The sequence below is a fragment of the Liolophura sinensis genome, chromosome 3 (genome assembly GCF_032854445.1).
Source record: "Liolophura sinensis isolate JHLJ2023 chromosome 3, CUHK_Ljap_v2, whole genome shotgun sequence".
NCBI lineage: Eukaryota > Metazoa > Mollusca > Polyplacophora > Chitonida > Chitonidae > Liolophura > Liolophura sinensis.
The window spans coordinates 4291892-4315593 of NC_088297.1; the positions used below are offsets into that span (position 1 = coordinate 4291892).

Sequence of the window (23702 nt, forward strand, 5' to 3'; positions counted from 1 at the left end):
CAAACAAAAAATATCCGGCTGTTTTTAGTACAGGTAACAGGCTAGAAAATTAAGCTAATTTAGCTGCTAAAAGGACAAAAAACTTTTTGTTCATTTGCTGGCCAAGAAAAAAGCTTATCTGCCGATATTCAACTTCAGGTTTGTGACAATCATAAACTATACATGTCACGTTTCTCAGTGTTAAGAGCATGTAGTCATTTGCGCCCCCCCCCCCCCCCCCACCATTCACCAGGCAAACGTACAGCCTAACTACACATTCGCTATTACTCACTTCCTATCTTGAACACGGAACACCTCTCTCTGCACAGAATTTGTATCCGTGTTATCACAGATGATTCGTGCGAAGGAAGCTTTTCGAATCTGGTCTAGTTGTCCTGAAACAAAATTAAAGACAGTTTATTGTAAAGTGACTGACAGAGTGCTCTCCCCTTGGAACAGAAATGGGGCGCCACTTATGTTGTGATCGCTGGGTTCATCATGATGACACATAAAGTGATGTCAGAAAACACAATCACTGTGTCTCAACCTTTCTTTGTATCTCTAATAGATGCACATGATTTTCTTTGTCTAAAGCATGCGCAACGATTCTAACGGACAGCTTAAACCATTTTATTGATGAATGCTGACTATAGGTTGACGGGGAGGTCATCAATGGCGATACGTATCTTAAACAGGGTCACATCCGTCTCACCGGCTCCAAAGGTCAAACATACGCGCTAAAAGGAGTATAATAACACTGTTTAATTACAGTCGGCGCTGTATTATTTGTTGTATAGGCAACTATATTCCCTAATTTTTTGGCGCACTTTCATTTTGTAAGCATTTGTTGAAAATACTTTTGACCCGTTTTCTTCAAATTTTTCCGACCCGGTTTTACGTTTAATTTCTATTGCGTTTTACTTTGCCCAGGTTTGGTGTGCTTTTTGGAGAAATTATTTTTTCTACTGTTCTTGGTTTCACGATTGGCGTGTTGTTTGTCTCAGTTTTTATATCGATTTTTTGTCTCTTAAAAATAAACAAGGGGCGGGAAAATGTTCACACTTCACTCTGGAAGCTTTCTTGATTTCAATAACAAAGCGTAAGGTTTGACATTTTCTCGCACTGCTTAAAGTTTACTTACCCAAGGAGAATTTGGCATATTGATCGTTATTCTCGTAGAAGAATCTGTCTCCTTTCTTGAGAAGGAAGAATTGTCTGCTGACGATACAAGCAATGGTTGGGCCGACGACTGCGCCTCTGATCACCTTCTCCGAAACGGCGCCTGTCCATAGGTCAATGTCGTCCACATGACTGAAAATATACACACCCATTGGTCAATGGAATGGTGTAGGTGTTACAGCCAGACATTGTAACTGTTGGGTGCCGGTACAAGAAATACATGTGAAATATTTCCAACACATCTGTTCGTTCCTCAGTACCATTTTGTTGCCTCAGAACGAAAGATTACATGTCATGTTATCAGTTTTTTATTTCCAAATTGAAACGAATTCGCCCTACAGAACCTATAGCATATCGGGCGAACATCACGTGAGTGAGTGAGTGAGTGCTTGGGGTTTAACGTCGTACTCAACAATTTTTCAGTCATATGACGACGAAGGAATCATTAGGGTGCATGCACGTGTAATGTGCCACCTTGTTGCAGGACGGATTTCCACCGCTCTTTTATTTAGTGCTGCATCACTGAGACGACTTACCGAAGGCAAGTAAGCCGCCCCGCCCGAGCCATTATACTGATACGGGTCAACCAGTCGTTGCACTATCCCCTTCATGCTGAACGCCAAGCGAGGAAGTTACAACTTCCTCTTTTAAAGTCTTAGGTGTGACTCGACCAAGGATTGATCCTGGATCTACCGGTCCGAACATCACGTGTATAAAGAGATACTTTGTCCGTCAGGTCCAAAATGAAATGACTTGTTTTGTTGCAATGAATAAACAATATGAAACCAATATGTTCACAAATTATTATCGCTAAGCCTGAATTACCTTAGGGGGCTTAACGTCTGAAATTTTGTTCTCCGTGGAGTAGTGTTACCTGTTAACTCACCTGTAGCTTTGATGTGTATGTTACCTGTTAACTCAATTGTAGCTTTGTTGTGTATGTTAATAGTTAACTCACCTGTAGCTTTGATGTGTATGTTACCTGTTAACTCACCTGCAGCTTTAATGTGTATGTTACCTGTTAACTCAACTGTAGCTTTGTTGTACATGTTACCTGTTAACTCACCTGTAGCTTTGATGTGTATGTTACCTGTTAACTCAATTGTAGGTTTGTTGTACATGTTACCTGTTAACTCACCTGTAGCTTTGATGTGTATGTTACCTGTTAACTCAGTTGTAGGTTTGTTGTGTATGTGAATAGTTAACTCACCTGTAGCTTTGATGTGTATGTTACCTGTTAACTCACCTGTAGCTTTGATGTGTATGTTACCTGTTAACTCAACTGTAGCTTTGTTGTACATGTTACCTGTTAACTCACCTGTAGTTTTGATGTGTATGTTACCTGTTAACTCAACTGTAGCTTTGGTGTGTATGTTACCTTTTAACTCACCTGTAGCTTTGATGTGTATGTTACCTGTTAACTCACCTGCAGCTTTGGTGTGTATGTTACCTGTTAACTCATCTGTAGCTTTGTTGTACATGTTACCTGTTAACTCACCTGTAGCTTTGATGTGTATGTTACCTGTTAACTCACCTGTAGCTTTGATGTGTATGTTACCTGTTAACTCACTTGCAGCTTTGGTGTGTATGTTACCTTTTAACTCACCTGTAGCTTTGATGTGTATGTTACCTGTTAACTCACCTGCAGCTTTGATGTGTATGTTACCTGTTAACTCATCTGTAGCTTTGATGTGTATGTTACCTGTTAACTCACCTGCAAGCTTTGATGTGCATGTTTTCTGTTAGCTTACCTGTAGGCTTTTTCCAGGAGGCGGGCAGCCCGGCGGTTGTGGTGTACCAAACCAAAACGACCTCTACCAAAGTTTAGGACCCTCGAGAGTCCACACCAAACCCGGAAAGCATTGTAAGAGGGTATCCCGAAATCACGCCCTCTCTGGATATTGGTTGCGGCCAAATCAATGCCAGTGCCGGGAACTTTGGCAAACAAGGTGTTGGTGAGCTGCTCACTGATCAAACGGTCGCATTTCTGCTGTTTTTTGCTAAATAGAGCCTTGATGACAAAACTTGGACCCTTGGATCTATCATAAAGAGTTTCTGGTCGGAGAAAATGGTCTTGAAACTTTAGGTTTTTGGCAAAAAATCTTTGAACCAGGCTGTGACCGAATCGGTACCCGGCCGCGGAAAACGAAGAAGTGATTTGGGCGTTGATGTAAGGGCCGTATTCGCTGTTGTATCCGTGTTTCTTGGCCGGAAAATCGAAAGCTTTAGCGAGTTCTTTGCCAACGATGACGGGCAGGAACTCGTCATAGACCACGTGCTGGAACTCGGCGGAGACGATTCTGCGGGCCTCTTGGTACAGTTTCTCGTCCTTCCATCTCGGGTTGAGTCGTTTCAACTGGCGGGCCACCCGGTTATGTTCTCTTAGCCAGAGTGTGTGCATGCTCATGAGGGCAGGCTGCTGATTCACCCGGGGGTCACCTGGAATGGATTTGTCTTGTTTAGAAAAGGCAAGGTTTTGTTACGGCAAGTTTTAAACCAACGCATGGCTATTCCTTATCAGTACGTCGGGCTTTAACACAGCATTTTGAGTAATTCTAAACCAGTAACATTTAATAAATTGCAATAAACGTTTTTCTTTTTTATCTCTCTATCGTAAAGTATGTCAGAAGAAAGGCCATTAACCACTGTCCATACAAATAGTTCGATTTATTTTATTAAAATTTTTTTAACCAAGTAAAATGCATTTAAATTAAATTTTGGATTCTACGGTAGCTTTTTCTGATCACATTGGGACCAACGGCGTCACATTTACCAGATTTTACATCGTCATCACTTCTCTATACTCTCTGTACAATCTTTTGTGGATGATCTTACCTGCCTTAAAGCACACATCATTGCCTTTCGCTTCGCACTCGGCCGGCCTCAGCGATCTGTCCTGCAAGAGCAGGTCTCCGTTTTGGCTTTTAGTCGTCCTCAACAAACCTGGGAATACAATCGCAGTTTAGAATACAGGGTAAATTGCTGAGATCTACTGGTCATTATGGCTGGGAGGTATACAATTATTGAATGATATTAATCATTGTATCAGCTTATGTTAGAATGCACTGATTACTACAACAACAAAATGGTCGCTGACCGTTCCTTCTAAGGCGTAGATCCCTGGCCAGTTTCTCGGAGCTGCCGTATATCGCCGAACCGTCCAGGTACGCTGTTTCCTGATTCAGTTGCTGTCGAGGACCTACAAATACAGACGTGAGACTGAATTGTGATTGGCTGGGGACTAAACATCTACGTGTACGTATGAGCGTTTCTAGATTCACTTCCATTGTTTTCGGGGCATTGGTGGAAATAAGCATCCCTCAGTGCTTTCTTGTGTGGTCTTGAATGACACAAAAGAGCTTTATTCCGATTTCCGATTTCTTCCACGCAAAAAAGTAGGCAGCCATCGTATAAGTGAAACGTTCGTACGCATGGCGTAAAAGAAATATGAAATACGGTAAATAAATAAACAAATAAATAAATGTTGTGAATGGCGATGAACTTTTTCGGTGGACAAATTATTGTTCTCAGGGTTAACAACTCAAGACTTTACAAGGTCGACCAAACTGCTAAAGAACCGTATTTGTAATTTCTCCATAGTTACCCAATCGACAGTTCAGAGGTGGGGAAGGCAAAGCTCGTGCAAACTCCATGCACGTGCGCTGGAATCGACGGAAGAAAGGGTCGTTCTGAGGAATCTCTATTGGAAAGCAGCCAAGTCTACAACATAATATAACAAATAGTTTACTATAAAATATAAAAGGCAGCCAAGTCTCGAATACAACACACAAAAACCCCCACAAAACTGAAAGACAGCAACAGTTTACGGTAAGAGCAAAACGTCGAATGATTCTAGAATATATTATACACAGAAACAGTTAACATAAAACTGAAAAACAGCCAAGTCTAGGATATGGCAGTATTGAAACCAGCCTGGCTGAAAACCACACCGTCATGATGTAACAGTAATAATGCTTATATCTAAACATCTTATAAGGTGGCCATAAATGTTTATATCTAACACCTTATAAGGTGGCCATAAATGTTTAAACACCTTATAAGGTGGCCATAAATTCTATGCCAAAGGTAACCATATGTTCAGAACTTCACAATGTGTCGATCATGGCAGAGTAAATAGCAGAGGATGCTGTCTGGAGTTCTTCTGGTGACCGAAATACACGGAATCAAAGCTTAAGTGAAATAATTGTTTGATTACAGTGTTGACATGAAAAAAAAAACAATACATTATAAAAAAAAAACATAACTCTGACAGGTTTAAAGCGGTGACTCGTTTTCAATAGGCTTCTGTTTTGGTGATGGAGACAAAAAAGTGAACAAATTTGATAACTCCAAGAGAAGCGGTTGTACAGATACAATGGTAAGGCAAAAAACTTTCTGAACGGATTGATGGATAACGGCATACAATAATAGAAGCCGTAACGCGGGGTAAAAACAACAACAGCAACAAATAAAATAAAACAAAAACGGCAAAACAAACAAATGTTATTAGATACTTCATTCAATCTAAAACAAGCAATTTTCAAGACGTGTCGCCTATGTCACTTCCTGTACATACAAATGTTCGCGTTTTCGACGACGTGTTACAACAAAAGTAATTACGTAGTACACAAAAATTCAAATGTCGTGTGAGAGAACGATGCGCGCAACAACTTGATGCCTAATCGCTTTGGGTGTTATACCGCATCTTGTGAAGGATTAAGTCCAACGTACCTTCTCCGTCTTGGAGTGAGTCTGTCACAACAGATCAACTCTGACCCATTAGGTTCTAAAAGCAAAAAAAAAAAAAAAAAAAAAAACTGATCAGAGGACGTTTTTAACATTTAAAATGAGAAATGCACTATGAAGGTGCAATACACAGTACCTACTCGAAGATAGTGTTACATTATTACAACATTTTACAACAACTGTAAATATTATACCATAAATGTTTTCTCTCGTTTATTACTGCCAAAATGTTGGTTTAACATTATTAAAATTACATGTAACATTTCCGTTTTAAGGTTGTAACGGAGAGTTTAACTGGATTCGAACTCAGGGGAAGAATTTAAAGCGCAAGAGCTGTGATGCAGTAGCTACATCTCCACCGACCTTGACTAAGGGCCGTTCTCTCGGTGTCATGGCTGACGAACTGACCAAACTCCATGGTGATCTGTGTGAACCTCATATCTAGTGTCCTCACTCTGCTCGCTTGGTGTATCGTGGTGCTGATCACACGAGGAAGAGGAAGGTTACCGCCCTGCACGCTACGGGAACGAGGTTCAGACAGACCTGAAACGAAATGGCGACAAACATTGAAAATAGGAATCGGGCTCAGGGATCAGGAAGCGATCTTAGACTTAAAGTCAAAATTTGAAATCAACTTAAAATTGTTATTTTGTATGTAACTAGGTCAAGATATTACTTTGTCAAAGCAAACAAATTTCAGATGAAATAAAGCGAAGGAACACAGACCGACCAAGTATAATGATTAAAACACTATTTTCACTTCCTCTTCTCGGATTTTTATTTAAATTATACACTTTTTTTTGCTATTAGCTAGCAGTTTTATTGTACGATTGGATTGCATGATTGGTCCAATCCAATCAAATAATATCTTTTAAATTTGGACGATGATTGATTTTCCTGGCGAGAGTGTAAAAGGTGTCGGATATTGATGAACCGCCGAGTTACGCCCCCTTGACGTTGATAGGTACCCATCCGGTCTGCTTGCAGAGGAAGGTCCAGATTTGGATGGTCAACCGTGAACCACGGAAAAATGTCAAGGTTTTTTTTATCCACTTTCTTACAAGTTAGACATCATTACTTATTGTGCATGAATACCCATTGGGGCTCAGTGACAGCACTATACCTTAACATTCTCGCTTATGGAAAGCTAAAATGCGCCTGAGGCCATATTTTCCTTCTCTTGGAATTCTCGGTAGATTGCGATTGTTTGCTAAAGGGTCATTACTCTTACCGTCATTGTAGACAGAAGGTAGGCTTCTCTCGAACGGTGTATTGGAACTCCCAAAACGGGGATGCTGCAGATTATTACAGAGACCAGTAATAGTCCTGTACTTAGCACGTGGATTGCACGTCACTGGTTTTGAGAATGGACAGTTTATTGCATTATTAGTACCGGGAAATCCCTGTGGATCGGAGCGTTCACCGGCACCAAGTCTGGAAATAAGGATTTAAGGAGCTTTATTCATTCATCTTTATTCACTCTTCCATCATAAATATCCCCGTCACAACATCAATACTCCATCTCTCAAATCAGGAACATTCTTTTCATTATATCCCCACTCACCCTCTCTCCTCCACCGTTATTATCACTATCATTACATCCCCACTCACCCGCTCTCCTCCACCGTTATTATCACTGTCATTACATCCCCACTCACCCGCTCTCCTCCACTGTTAATATCACCATCATTACGTACCCACTCACCCGCTCTCGTCCACCGTTATTATTACTGTCATTACATCCCCACTCACCCGCTCTCCTCCACCGTTATTATCACTATCATTACATCCCCACTCACCCGCTCTCGTCCACCGTTATCATCACTATCATTACATCCCCACTCACCCGCTGTCGTCCACCGTTATCATCACTATCATTACATCCCCACTCACCTGCTCTCCTCCACCGTTATTATCACTATCATTACATCCCCACTCACCCGCTCTCCTCCACCATTATTATCACCATCATTACATGCCCACTCACCCGCTCTCCTCCACCGTTATTATTACTATCATTACATCCCCACTCACCCACTCTCCTCCACCGTTATTATCACTATCATTACATCCCCACTCACCCACTCTCATCCACCGTTATCATCACTATCATTACATCCCCACTCACCCGCTGTCGTCCACCGTTATCATCACTGTCATTACATCCCCACTCACCCGCTCTCGTCCACCGTTATCATCACTATCATTACAACCCCACTCACCCGCTCTCGTCCACCGTTATCATCACTATCATTACATCCCCACTCACCCGCTCTCCTACACCGTTATTATCACTACCATTACATCCCCACTCACCGACTCTCCTCCACCATTTTTATCACTACCATTACATCCCCACTCACCCACTTGCCTCCACCATTATTATCTGTCATTACATCCCCACCCACCCACTCTCCTCCACCGTTATCATCACTATCATTACATCCCCACTCACCCACTCTCCTCCACCGTTATTATCACTATCATTACATCCCCACTCACCCGCTCTCCTCCACCGTTATCATCACTATCATTACATCCCCACTCACCCGCTCTCCTCCACCGTTATTATCACTGTCATTACATCCCCACTCACCTGCTCTCCTCCACCGTTATCATCTCTATCATTACATCCCCACTCACCTGCTCTCCTCCACCGTTATTATCACTATCATTACATCCCCACTCACCCGCTCTCGTCCACCGTTATTATCACTGTCATTACATCCCCACTCACCTGCTCTCCTCCACCGTTATTATCACTACCATTACATCCCCACTCACCCACTCGCCTCCACCATTATTATCACTGTCATTACATCCCCACTCACCCGCTCTCCTCCACCGTTATCATCACTATCATTACATCCCCACTCACCTGCTCTCCTCCACCGTTATTATCACTACCATTACATCCCCACTCACCCACTCGCCTCCACCATTATTATCACTGTCATTACATCCCCACTCACCCGCTCTCCTACACCGTTATTATCACTACCATTACATCCCCACTCACCTGCTCTCCTCCACCGTTATCATCACTATCATTACATCCCCACTCACCCGCTCTCCTCCACCATTATTATCACTACCATTACATCCCCACTCACCCGCTCTCCTCCACCGTTATCATCACTATCATTACATCCCCACTCACCCGCTCTCCTCCACCATTATTATCACTACCAATACATCCCCACTCACCCACTCGCCTCCACCATTATTATTACTGTCATTACATCCCCACTCACCCACTCTCCTCCACCGTTATTATCACTATCATTACATCCCCACTCACCCGCTCTCCTCCACCGTTATCATCACTATCATTACATTCCCACTCACCCGCTCTCGTCCACCGTTATCATCACTATCATTACATCCCCACTCACCCGCTCTCGTCCACCGTTATCATCACTATCATTACATCCCCACTCACCCGCTCTCCTCCACCGTTATTATCACTACCATTACATCCCCACTCACCCGCTCTCGTCCACCGTTATCATCACTGTCATTACATCCCCACTCACCCGCTCCCCTCCCCCGTTATTATCACTACCATTACATCCCCACTCACCGACTCTCGTCCATTGTTATCATCACTGTCATTACATCCCCACTCACCCGCTCCCCTCCCCGTTATTATCACTACCATTACATCCCCACTCACCCACTCTTGTCCACCGTTATCATCATTGTCATTACATCCCCACTCACCCGCTCCCCTCCCCCGTTATTATCACTACCATTACATCCCCACTCACCCGCTCTTCTCCACCGTTATTATCACTGTCATTACATCCCCACTCACCCGCTCTCCTCCACCGTTATCATCACTATCATTACATCCCCACTCACCCACTCTCCTCCACCGTTATTATCACTATCATTACATCCCAACTCACCGACTCGCCTCCACCGTTATCATCACTATCATTACATCCCCACTCACCCACTCTCCTCCACCGTTATTATCACTATCATTACATCCCCACTCACCGACTCTCCTCCACCGTTATCATCACTATCATTACATCCCCACTCACCCGCTCTCCTCCACCATTATTATCACTACCAATACATCCCCACTCACCCACTCTCCTCCACCGTTATTATCACTATCATTACATCCTCACTCACCCGCTCTCCTCCACCGTTATCATCACTACCATTACATCCCCACTCACCCGCTCTCCTCCACCGTTATCATCACTACCATTACATCCCCACTCACTCGCTCTCCTCCACCGTTATCATGACTATCATTACATCCCCACTCACCCGCTCCCTTCCCCCGTTATTATCACTACCATTACATCCCCACTCACCCGCTCTCTTCCACCGTTATCATCACTGTCATTACATCCCCACTCACCCGCTTCCCTCCCCCGTTACTATCACTACCATTACATCCCCACTCACCCACTCTCGTCCACCGTTATCATCACTGTCATTACATCCCCACTCACCCGCTCCCCTCCACCGTTATTATCACTACCATTACATCCCCACTCACCCACTCTCGTCCACCGTTATCATGACTATCATTACACCCCCACTCACCCGCTCCCCCCCATCGTTATTATCACTATCATTACATCCCCACTCACCCACTCTCGTCCACCGTTATCATCATTATCATTACATCCCCACTCACCCGCTCCCCTCCCCCGTTATTATCACTACCATTACATCCCCACTCACCCACTTTCGTCCACCGTTATTATCACTACCATTACATCCCCACTCACCCACTCTCGTCCACCGTTATCATCACTATCATTACATCCCCACTCACCCACTCCCCTCCACCGTTATTATCACTGTCATTACATCCCCACTCACCCACTCTCGTCCACCGTTATCATCACTGTCATTACATCCCCACTCACCTGCTCCCCTCCCCCGTTATTATCACTACCATTACATCCCCACTCACCCACTCTCGTCCACCGTTATCATTACATCCCCACTCACCCGCTCCCCTCCACCATTATTATCACCCACTCTCGTCCACCGTTATCATCACTGTCATTACATCCCCACTCACCCGCTCCCCTCCCCCGTTATTATCACTACCATTACATCCCCACTCACCCGCTCTCCTCCACCGTTATCATCACTGTCATTACATCCCCACTCACCCGCTCTCCTCCACCATTATTATCACTATCATTACATCCCCACTCACCCGCTCTCCTCCACCGTTATCATCACTATCATTACATCCCCACTCACCCGCTCTCCTCCACCGTTATCATCACTATCATTACATCCCCACTCACCGACTCTCCTCCACCGTTATCATGACTATCATTACACCCCCACTCACCTGCTCTCCTCCCCCGTTATTATCACTATCATTACATCCCCACTCACTCGCTCTCGTCCACCGTTATCATCACTATCATTACTTCCCCACTCACCCGCTCCCCTCCACCGTTATTATCACTACCATTACATCCCCACTCACCGCTCTCGTCCACCGTTATCATCACTGTCATTACATCCCCACTCACCCGCTCCCCTCCACCGTTATTATCACTACCATTACATCCCACTCACCCGCTCTCGTCCACCGTTATCATAACTATCATTACACCCCCAATCACCCACTCGCCTCCACCATTATTATCACTGTCATTACATCCCCACTTAACCGCTCTCTTGCACTGTTATTATCACTATCATTACATCCCCACTCACCCGCTCTCCTCCACCGTTATTATCACTGTCATTACATCCCCACTCACCCACTCTCGTCCACCGTTATCATCACTGTCATTACATCCCCACTCACCCGCTCTCCTGCACTGTTATTATCACTATCATTACATCCCCACTCACCCGCTCTCGTCCACCATTATTATCACCATCATTACATCCCCACTCACCCGCTCTCCTCCACCGTTATTATCACTATCATTACATCCCCACTCACACACTCTCCTCCACCGTTATCATCACTATCATTACATCCCCACTCACCCGCTCTCCTCCACGGTTATCATCACTATCATTACATCCCCACTCACCCGCTCTCCTCCACCGTTATTATCATTATCATTACATCCCCACTCACCCGCTCTCCTCCACCGTTATCATCATTATCATTACATCCCCACTCACCCGCTCTCCTCCACCGTTATCATCACTATCATTACATCCCCACTCACCCGCTCTCGTCCACCGTTATCATCACTATCAATACATCCTCACTTACCGTGGTTGGAGAACCTTAGATGCGCCGTCGTGCGCGAATCCCGCTTTGCCAATTAACTTAGCCTCATTATTTAGTAACAACTGAGGATTAAATGGGAACGTATCAGGCAGATTCGGGGGACGAGCTGAAATACCAAATGTAAAATTGTTCAAATTTTTGCATTTGTCTGTGATATGCTTCTGTCGGATGTAACGGCGTGACACATTACAGCGGTCACGGTGCCTCATGAATGTACTCCACAGTGGTTGATACCTCTTCCTATTACAGGCGAGATAAATCCAACTGGAATAGGAAAGTTTCGAGTTGGAACTCTTTTATCGATGAGGGTCGATAAAACTCCAACTGTATCACGTGACTTGTCAAAAATGTTAGGCAGCTATTTTTGATAACATTTACTATATCATGGGCGTTTGAAAAAAGTTTCAAAAAAAATAATTTAGAACTGACGACCAGTGATGAAAATTGAGAAGGTGAACGTTTGTGAACTAGAGAAGTTCCTAAAGGAAGCGGGTGTCATTTGTGTCTCCGGAACAGGGTGAGAGAGGTGATCGGTAAAGGTTGCCTAACATTTTTCACGAGTCACATGATACAATTGGACTGTTTTTACCTTTAACGACAAAATCGTTCCAACTGGAAACTCCTCTATAGCAGCGTGTAAAGCAACCAGAAACTAATCCAATGTATACAAGTAAATATACATAATATTTTCTTCAACTGCGTAACCGTATCTATGAAACAATGCTATTCTTTAAGTGAAGAGAGTTACAGTCATCTGTGGATATATCCCCTTGGTTTATAAACTGCAACTTACGCCCAACATCGTCCGCAAACTGTGCAACTGATCTCTCCGCGTTTTGACCAATTTTCCGCAATTCTGTTCGGCTCACTGACGACGTTCTACTCTGGGTCCGCCGACTTGGCGTCTTCTTGACGCTGACTTTGTTAGCAATGGCCATGACAGTGCTAGGATTGATTGGAGACTCGTCCTGACTTGACGTCACAGCCACGTGACATAAGGCGAGTAAGGACGAGGTTAGAAGAATTCTGTGTGAAAAACAAAGAACAGAATTGATTTATCAGAACAACAGCTGAATGGCTTTCCGGGAAGGCCATATTTGTTTTAAATGGGAAACGTGCTGAAAGGGCAAAACGTACATATTTCCACCAAGACACTGACTTTGTGTCGCCAAATCTTTCGTCGAAATGGGAGTCTTCTGTGGAAGAACCGAGGTTCTTCTTACCAATGCAGTCGCACATGGGAATTTCTGGCAACAACCTGCCGATGGGCGTGGGTTTTTCTGCGCTCTGCCTAGTTTTCTCCCACCATAAATCTGGTCGCCGTCGTATAAATGATATATGCTTCAGTGGGACGTAAAACACCGATTAAATAAATGAATAAATAGATAAATAAATATATAATGTAGAAGAAGTGAGAAAAGTTCCAAAGGCAGCAAAAAATGAAAACACTGTACGGCCACTTCACACCAGCGGAGGAAAATTAGGTAAATGGTCACTCAGTGACATGAGATGGCTTCAGTGGCCTAATGGTTAGAAGGTCCGCCTTGAAGTAGGTAGACCAGGGTTCAAACCCGGTTTGGGTCATACCAAAGATCTTAAAAGGGGTACTTGATGCTGACCCAGTTGGCAAGAAAAAATGACTGGTTGGCCCAGTGTCAGTATAATGTGACTGGGTGAGAAGATATATCTGGTGTCTTTGGCATGATCAGTGGCTGCAGCACATTGGACTCGCCCTGCCATAAGGAGACACATTATATGTGCAAACAACTACAAACAACAACTACAACCTACAAATCAGGGGCCTCCGTGGTTCAGTTGGTTAGCGTGCTAGCGCAGCGTAATGACCCAGGGGTCTCTCACCAATGTGGTCGCTGTGAGTTCAAGTCCAACTCATGCTGACTTCCTCTCCGGCCGTACGTGGGAAGGTCTGTCAGCCACCTGCGGATGGTCGTGGGTTTCCCCGGTGTTCTGCCCGGTTTCCTTCCACCATAATGCTGGCCGCCGTCGTGTAAGTGAAACATCGTCGAGTACGGCGTAAAACACCAATCAAATAAATAAATAAATAAATAAATCACGTTTATGTAATTAGGTGTTACGCAAGACTTTCAGATAATTCGCATCTGCCGATGTGCATGTATGCGTCTTTGTCTCAGACTGCTTTTGTGCGCTTCAAGCCATACGTAAATTAATACATCTTTTAACGGGTCACATTTAGCATCATCTCCTGCTGTCAGACGTTTACATTGTTCAAAAAAGATAACACTGATTGATGCATTAAAACGGAATGAAAATTTACAGGCAATCTAATTAGGGAAGCCAACAAATTAAAGGATGAAAGACTGCTGGCGACTAGTGCCATACATTCCTAAGGGTATTTTGTGTGAACGTCACGCTTGGGAATTGGCTATAAATACATGCATGGTTTCCGCAGCATGGATAATTCTAACAAAGTGAAAAAGGCTTGGTTTCAATTGGTTGTAATTTTTTCACGCGTCAACAAACTACATATAGGCTTCTCATTTCCATTTTGCTTTTTGTTTCTGTTCTAACTTCATATCCGGTCCAAAAAGAATGCAGGAAATAAAGACGGAAATACACAAACGGAAAATTACTTTGCTGCAATGCAAATGTAACACAATATCTGCGCTTCCGTTTCGAAATATCAGTTGGAGATGTCTTAATTTTAAAGCTAAATTTGCGTGAGGCTTCTCAGATTTCTGTATCAATTTTAAAGCCATCGACTTAATTGTATCATTGTTTTATGCGTACAAATGATATCGCCCCGGGCAGAACGCCGTATAACGCGACACAAATTGCCACAAAATGTATGAGCCATTGATTAACGATTAAATTTGGTGAATGTATTACTAGGGAATAGGGGTTCATTGCCAAAACGTAACAGGCACTTTTTTCATAAAAAGGAGGCTCAGGAAAACAACTGAGACCTGACCACTACAATACACCGGGCTAATCATATAAAACAAGGCAGTGTCGAGGAACAACCCACCAGGTGAGTGTGTTTGTAAATGTTATTTTCAGTTTCGTAACATTACACACATGCCTATGCGAGGGATACATTCACACGTGCACTGACATGCTAGACACCTTGCTTACTCTGAACACCCTCACAACGTTAACGGTTCAAATAAAAGATTATCAGTTATAAAATAATCCTGGGGACTAAATAATCCTGGAGACTAGTTAGTTTTTATTACTTCATCAAGTAAAATCTCTCCGCTCATATCGTCAACCACCATGTTGTTTCTACAGAGATCGAAGAATGCCTGAAAATCTGCGATGCACTCTTAAAGCAGATAACCTGATTGGTCACAGTAGCTCTGTCATTTCATTGGCTGAACAGTGCTACATGCATTTGAACTGAACTGAAATTAACCCACGTGAAGACGCCTGAGTCAACCCTGAAGAGATGAAAGGATATGATCTCTGATACAGGCAGAATAATCCGGGATAAAGAGACGTTGCTTGAGGACATGACATCCAGCACATGCGCTTTAAATGAACTACAGCCGCCAGAGGACACTAATATAAAGAAAGTTCACGACACTGTTTCTCGAGAAAAAACCGTTGTTATGCACGGTTTGATCGATCATGAAGATTTCTAAAAACTGGTTTGAAGTCGCCTAGAAATTAGGAGACCCAGGATCAAACCCGCATCGGGCCATAGCAAAGACCTTAAAAATGGTACTTGTTGCTGCCTCGCTTGGCGCTCAACACTGAGAGCTTAGAGTAAGGAAAAGACCGGTTGGTTCGGGTTTAGTATAATGTGAATTGGTCGGGTGTCATGTCTGGTGTCTTCAGCATGATTCTTCAGTGGCGGCATTGACTCCGTCTGTCACAAGAAGATACAATATAGCTACACACACCTAATGACTCCTCGTAATCATATGAATGAAAAAGTGTTAAGTACGACGTTAAACCCCAAACATCAATACATCCATACATCCATACATACATGTACATACATACATACATACATACATACATACATACATACATACATACATACATACATACATACATACATACATACATACATACATACATACATACATACATACATACATACATACATACATATTAGTTTGTCTGTACGCTACATGGTGGTATCATATTACGGGGACATTTTTATTACATAGCATGGTGGGAGTTACATTAGCCGTGTCTCATCGTATAACACAGTGTAACAGGGCGTTTTAACATCCACATAGATATCGCCCAAAGCGGATTTTTTTCGTGTAGTTCTATTAATCAACGTATGTTCGTTGTTTACATAAGTCGAAAAGTTGAAAAAATCAAAAACAATAGAAACAAACATTGCTAAACAGCACTGAGAACTCAAAACTCATTCACAATATAGGCCTGCATTGGGAGGGACTAACACACTTCGTTTAAAGTAACATGGTCGCCCAAATATTAGACATTTTTACGTCATTACAAGAATGAGATGAGTATTTGGTAGTTTTCTTAAGACGTAAAAGTCAAAAGCTTTTCGTTAATCCCACCCCCAAGATTGTGCGTTAAGTAAATGTTTAAAAATAAGAAAAAAAAAACGAAAACTGTAAATTCTGCCAGAATATTTAGATGAGACGATGTCAATTCAGTGGAAATGGAGCATGCACGCAGCGTCCGGAAAACCTCATATGAAACAAACATAGCTCATTTTAGGCGTAAAAGAAGGGCTTGAAAAGGCTCGCTCGTGACAGGATCGGTCAAAAAGAGGCGCAAAAAAAAAAAAGAGCTTGACAGGTTGACAAGCAAGCTGTCAGTTGAAATTGCTGGTCAGTCAGTTTGAATGGTGGAGTACATTAAAAAAAGAAAAGGGTCTTACGGAGCACGAAGATATCACAAACTGCTGCTTGATAGGTGAGTGCAAATTTTGTTGTTGTTGTGGGCAGGGGGTGTTACACGTTGAGCACACACACGGATCTGACTCTTATTTTAATGAAAAGATTATTCGCAGCCTTTTCGCAGTGCTGTTTAAGCTGCTGTACTCTGCATGTATCTATGTGTATCAATATTCGAAATTATCCGAGTTCGTCGACTGATCGAAAGCCGGTATCACAGTAAACTTTCCGAACGCTGCGGATATGATTCGGGTCCTTCCGGTTGAATATTAATGAGGCAAAATGGCCAACCCTCTTTGTGTTGAATTCGAATAACGACAGGACTTCTCCGGGCTCCTACAAGCTACATACTCAATGAATATTTTTTAATTCAACGTGAGTAATTTAGTTTATGAACAAACATTAAAGATTCGTTGAGACGTCGCACTCAGAATTTGTTTGGAAACCCAAATTTTGGGCGACCATATCAGTTTAAACTTATACGTGGTTAAATGATCTCACTAAAGTTAGACTACGTGTGCTGGTTTTCGCTAACTCAGATTCAAAAAGGACTATATTTAAAATGTTTAAAATTCCATTGAGAGGCTTGTAACGGAGGATCGCGTGAAATTACGAGATATATGCACTATTGTTGACTCCGTGCTTGAACTATACATGTATTTGTCAGTACTTAGTAGTCTTTATGCGGGAAAACGTATAGTACATTGCACTGTTTAGTGCAAAACGGCGCAGGTTAATTTGTTCTGTTTTGCTTTGCACCGTACTCTGGTTGTATTTCGCTTTTCATTGATTGGTCATGTTCACGTGAAGAGGAAAATCAGGGTAAAGCCCGGATAAAACCACTGTCGTTTGCATCGTTCAGGTAGCGTAAAGCCAAAGCAGAAAAGAGGCGGAAGCTGGAATTCTCTACCTCCATGCTACAACGAAAGTGTGTATACACACACGCACTCACACATATGCATGAACTAAGGGTTCATCAATTAATCAACAATTAATATATGAAAAACTTTACGAATGAAAAAAAGGAAATAAATGGTGATATAAGCTACCTTATAAACTATTAAGCGAACGAGTAACTCACACACTGTCAGTTATAAATACCCGTACCGGGGAAAATATAAAGACTTTCCTATGTGTCACGATTTGCCTTTAATGTCACGCACGAAAGCCATCAGCAATATTGCAATCGTCCCAGTGCAGTGAGCGGCGAAAATTTCACGCCTGGGTGATACTGAGGTCACCGTAATATCGAATCTTGTTCTACTGTATTAATTGCCTCATAAAGGCATATTTCATAAAAATTCAAAGACAAGGATTTTTGGGAATATATTTCTGATTGATGTTTAGCGTTGTATGTGCGCAGGAATTTGTTCTTCATGGACACGAAGGCCGTCAGTTTTACGGGTAGTGGACGGTGAATGAGCAGCATAAAAACACCGACCCTCACCAGGCACATGGCAAACATCCTGGCTTAAGGTCTCAGTGGTAACGGAGAGTACATGTACATGCCGTTTCATTGGTCAAATTCTTATGTATACATCTTATTAACGTACGTATCGTTGTTTACGAAATATACATCATTTGCTTTTGTAAATGGTCACCAGATTTTTCCCGAGCTCTGCCCGGTTTCTTCCCACCATAATGCTGGCCACCGTTGTATAAGTGAAATATTCTTGAGCACGGCGTAAACACCAATCAAATAAATACATAAATAAATAAATGGCCACCGTACCTTACAAGCAGTTGTGACCTTGATGTGGTAAATATGAACAATTTTATAAACTTTGAAATACCGATCATGCCGAGTTATATAAGGCCACGTTTGCTGTACGTTTACATTTTCCATTTTTTTTTTCATCCTGTATTTCACGTACAAATATGTTACGCGTTCAAAACTGTAATCAGAGCACAAACGTTAATATAATCGAGAAAGGTTTAGTCGTTTTCTTTATTCTATTATTTATCAAGAAAAATTAAATTTGTATAGGCCTACCTATTACATACATACTATCTGAAGTCTACTGATATAAAAAATAATTTGTCTGATAATTCGTATAATACATAAACATACTGGTATCGAGTATTAGTCTGCCTACATACGTACACATACACATTAAGTAGGCCTCAGCGAATAACTATATAACTATACCGTGATACACGTACGTGTATGACTATGTCATTTGTCTACGTATATATATATATATATATATATATATATATATATATATATATATATATATATATATATATATATATATATATTATTGATATTGCTAGATTTTGATTGAAAGGCTTTGAAAAACGGTGAAACTATGTAGCTATCCAACATCCAGAGTTGTTTGTTTCCTTTCGTCCACAGTTATACGTGTATGTATACAATGCACATATATACGTACTACACGTAGTCTAGGTACAAAAATCACTTACCTTATAAACATCGTTGGAGGTGGAACGTCACGAGATAATGTTGCGTGTCAGAAGCATGCGTCTTATATAGTTTTCAGTACCGCCTCCACGGTTTTACATCAGCCATTAGGCCGTGTACGCGCCGACCCATGTCCTAATTAATGTGAAATTTTTGTAGTGGGCCCTAACAAACCACGCTCTGGCTAGCTGCGTGTGAGTGACAGCTCATCCTCAGCCCACATCTGTCATCTAAGGCTAATGCATGAGGATTATCCGCCCATTACTAATCCCTACCCATTTGAGAATGCGGAAATATCTATCTGCTTGTAGACTTTTAGCCATTTATGTAAAATCGTTAATGCATAAAGTTAATGCATCATAGTTCTTTGACTTTTGAGATGTATAGCCACCGGATGTTAGAGTCAACTCCTCCTACCTTCCACTCTGAATATTGGGGTGTGTTAATCCCATGTAAATACTTGTCTACCCCAAAACGCTATGAGCCCCTCTAGTTGAATAAAGGCTTAGGCTATTGTGAAAAAATAAAATAAACAAACTGACAGTCAGGCAGCAGCATATTTTGCTCTTGTTCTACTGACCACGAAATATTTGAGACTGAGTTTAACGTTAAACGTTAACATTGTCGCCTATGGAAAGTTAATTGTGGCTTGACGCTAGAAAACTTGACAGATGCCATGTCCATGAAAAGTCATTGAGCACGACGTTAAACTCGAGTCCAAAATGTATTACAGAAAACGCTTCAGTCAGTATAAACTGTGTTTCTATCCCTACTGTTGCCTGCACTCAGTAAGTCGTTATATAAGAATAAATATTTACCCCACACAAGTGAGGAGTCTTAGAATACTCTTCGCGTTGTTTTATCTAACTCAGAGAAATATTTAAGTAATGTACTGTGTATGGACGGGAGTATCTTATCCCAATTGAGTAGGCCTAGGGGTACCGGTAGATGAAAACTTGCGTCTGGAGACAAAATGTACAAAAATATGACCGCATTGTTTCTGATCACAATGACCCTGATTACAATGAAGGCAATCTCTTGAGAAATTGACTATCGACAGTCGTGTAAGCATGGCTTTGTTTATAGTGGTCACGTGACATGTCTTTCCCACAAGGCAGACAGTGCTAGCCTCTCTAAAAGCCCACTCAAAGATTTGTTACGTATGCGATGGCGGTCAGTTTTATGGGTGGAGAAAGACGGAGTGCTTGAGCTAAACCGCAGACCTTTGGCAAGTTGTGGACAAACTTTCCCACGTGTGACGTTCACGTATGCACGCCATGTTGATGGAAGGCAAGTGGTCATCTGATTGCGCACATTGCCCACTTGAGTTTCGTCCACCACTCACTGTTATCAGAGCAGCGCGAACAAAAATAAGCCGGGTTAATCATTGCGCTAATGTGACTATAGTCGAATTGAATTTTTTTATTTTTTTTATTTATTTGATTGGGGTTTACGAGGTACTCAAGAATATTTCGCTTATACGACGGCGGACAGCACACTGGTGGGAGAAAACCGGGCAGAGATCGGGGCAAACCCACTACCATCCGCAAGTTGCTGGCAGATCTTCCCACGTACGACGAGAGGAAAGCAGCATGAGCTGGACTTGAACTCACAGCGACCGGATTTGTGAGAGGCTTCTGGGTCATTGCGCCGCGCTGGCGTGCTAACCCACGGATGCCCCCTTGTGGGCATATAGCTATCTTCAGAACTCTCGTAAGATTGAAATGCGTGAGAATGTATTGTAAACACGTGTTTCATTGAAAAAAGAGACATTACAGTATTTTTTAATGTATAAGCATATGGTGATACAAATTCAAGCGTGTTGTTGTCACGGAGTGAATCTATAACATATAAAATTGCGAACATTTAATTTATACGCCTCAAGGGTTTCAATTCTCTCCCCTATAAAACTTGATAAAAATCAAAACGTTTTAATGACGTAAAAAGCAACATTCTTTTAATGCTTAGGCCTACATTGTATTATTTAATGATAATAGTTGAAAAGAAAACACTACATAAATTGCTAAGATTCAAATATCTGTAAAGAAAAATGAAACAATCTTTCAGTTTAACGAAGTTCATTTAGTATCCAAGAAATAATCTGTTAAAGTTAACCATAATTGTGTCTGAGTGATGATAGAATGTATTCTGTTATTGCAGCAGATTATTCTGTTAACACATAACACATGTATAACACATGTATTCTGTTATTGCAGCAGATTATTCTGTTAACACATAACACATGTATAACACATGTATTCTGTTATTGCAGCAGATTATTCTGTTAAATACAGCACACATATTACTTCATTATAAAGACTCTTTCAGACTAACAGAATGTTTCGTTAAATATGACAGTATTGTCTTATAATGTATTGCAAATTACCACTATACTTTTATTTATTTGATAAACTATACAAGTTACTGTATGTACACGAAGCTATATAACAAATAACAGAGAGACTGACTTTAACTTCTTCCAAGCAATTTATCAACTTCTTCATAATGAGATCATGAACTGAATTATTCTAGGGACCGTCCTAAAATGTCACAGGATTTAGCATCACTGCATGTGGAAATTTGGCGGGGCTATCTCTGAGGCGATCCTTCGAATGAAGGAATCGGTATGTCTTGAACGTGTGCGCAGGTTACAGCGGGAATACCGAAAAGATGGGCCTTCACACTGTCTGCCGCACCCAGAAGGCGAAGGGTTATCGCAAAATCTGAACTGGAATTTAAGACCTGAGAAGCATCTAGTGTAACGCGACCACTCGGACCACCCTCCGTTCACGCAATTGGAAAACTTAGTCAAGTCCACGGATGGGATTCTGGAACAATCGACTCGAGCGTTTCTGAAAATTAGAAAAAAAGATGACATTTTTAAAAGATTTTTTTAAACATCGTCATAGGTGTATAAGGGTATAAGGAACCGAGGTAAACCACCAGCCTATGCCTGATACATGATAAACCTCTCGAGCAGCAGAAACAGCGAGAGCTGGATTTGAACCCCTGGCCGTCAAGGCCTGAGTCACAGCGGTCCAGCGATTTACATATCTGTACGTCTGGTATGTAAGTAAAACGTAATAACCACCTCCGTGTATGAGATTATGTTTTTGCCTGTTTGCCTGTCTGTCTGTGTGTGTGCCTGTCTGTGTGTCGGTCTGTCTGCCTGTGTGTCTGTCTGCCTGTGTGTCGGTCTGTCTGTCTGTATGTATGTGTGCGTGTCTGTGTGTCGGTCTGTCTGTCTGTTTGTGTGTCTGCCTGTGTGTCGGTCTGTCTGTCTGTTTGTGTGCCTGCCTATGTGTCGGTCTGTCTGTCGGCCTGTCTGCCTGTGTGCCTGCCTGTGTGTCGGTCTGTCTATCTGTTTGTGTGTCTGCCTATGTGTCGGTCTGTCTGTTTGTGTGCCTGCCTATGTGTCGGTCTGTCTGTCGGTCTGTCTGTCTGTGTGCCTGCCTGTGTGTCGGTCTGTCTGTCTGTTTGTGTGTCTGCCTATGTGTCGGTCTGTCTGTCGGTCTGTCTGCCTGTGTACCTGCCTGTGTGTCGGTCTGTCTGTCTGTATGTGTGCTTGTCTGTGTGTCGGCCTGTGTGTCTGCTTGTGTGTCGGTCTGTCTGTTGGTTTGTGTGTCTGCCTATGTGTCGGTCTGTCTGCCTGTGTCTGCCTGTGTGTCGGTCTGTCTGTATGTATGTGTGCGTGTCTGTGTGTCGGTCTGTCTATGTGTTTCTGCCTGTGTGTCGGTCTGTCTCTCGGTCTGTCTGTCTGTGTGCCTGCCTGTGTGTTTGTCTGTCTGTCTGTCTGTGTGCCTGCCTGTGTGTCTGCCTGTGTGTCGGTCTGTCTATCTGTCTGTGTGTCTGCCTGTGTGTCGGTCTGTGTGTCGGTCTGTGTGCCTGCCTGTGTGTCGGTATGTCTCTCTGTCTATCTGTCTGTCAGCAGCAGCTTTACGGAAATGGGTATGGACTAATTTTATAATAAAATATTGTGCACATGCAGTTTGTTCCTGATCCTTTGAATTTTGGCAGAATATTTTCTCTGTAATACTTAGGGGATTTCTACATTCTCGCTGCACCATCCATATATGCCATTTATAAAATAAATAAAAACTCTAATCCAGGTAAACTGATAATAGACTGGATTTCACCAGTTACGTATGACCATTCATTTGAAAACTATCATAGTCTTTAATTTACACTCCTCCTCGTGCGTGGGAAGGTCTGACAAGCAACCTGCAGATGGCCGTGGGTTTGAAGCGGGCTCTGCTAGGTT

General features: G+C 42.5%; 2 protein-coding genes across 2 annotated transcripts; one reads left to right on the forward strand and one right to left on the reverse strand.

The window, feature by feature from the left end:
• Positions 1-267: 267 nt before the first annotated feature.
• LOC135464003 (chorion peroxidase-like) lies at positions 268-19454 on the reverse strand. Its single transcript, XM_064741475.1, has 12 exons — positions 19444-19454; positions 12945-13177; positions 12134-12257; positions 7136-7338; positions 6268-6447; positions 5890-5944; positions 4763-4878; positions 4256-4357; positions 3994-4101; positions 2910-3597; positions 1121-1290; positions 268-374 (listed from the first exon to the last, which is right to left on the reverse strand). Exons 1-12 carry the CDS (start codon positions 19452-19454, stop codon positions 268-270), a joined length of 2097 nt encoding a protein of 698 aa, XP_064597545.1.
• Positions 19455-20718: 1264 nt separating this feature from the next.
• Positions 20719-23474, forward strand: LOC135464004 (putative uncharacterized protein C18orf15). The gene is made up of 4 exons (XM_064741477.1): positions 20719-20731; positions 22546-22712; positions 23114-23188; positions 23430-23474. Exons 1-4 carry the CDS (start codon positions 20719-20721, stop codon positions 23472-23474), a joined length of 300 nt encoding a protein of 99 aa, XP_064597547.1.
• Positions 23475-23702: the final 228 nt, after the last annotated feature.

Bases quoted from the DNA above. Each gene is read 5' to 3' on its own strand.
- LOC135464003 (XM_064741475.1), bottom strand. The intron at 4,102-4,255 runs GTCAGCGACCAT...TTGTATTCCCAG, and splicing joins TCTACGCCTTAGAAGGAACG to GTTTGTTGAGGACGACTAAA. The intron at 1,291-2,909 runs GTAAGCTAACAG...GTATATTTTCAG, and splicing joins CTCCTGGAAAAAGCCTACAG to TCATGTGGACGACATTGACC.
- LOC135464004 (XM_064741477.1), top strand. The intron at 22,713-23,113 runs GTCTGTCTGTCT...TGTGTGTCGGTC, and splicing joins GTGTGTCTGCCTGTGTGTCG to TGTCTGTATGTATGTGTGCG. The intron at 23,189-23,429 runs GTCTGTCTGTCT...GTGCACATGCAG, and splicing joins GTGTGTCGGTCTGTCTCTCG to TTTGTTCCTGATCCTTTGAA.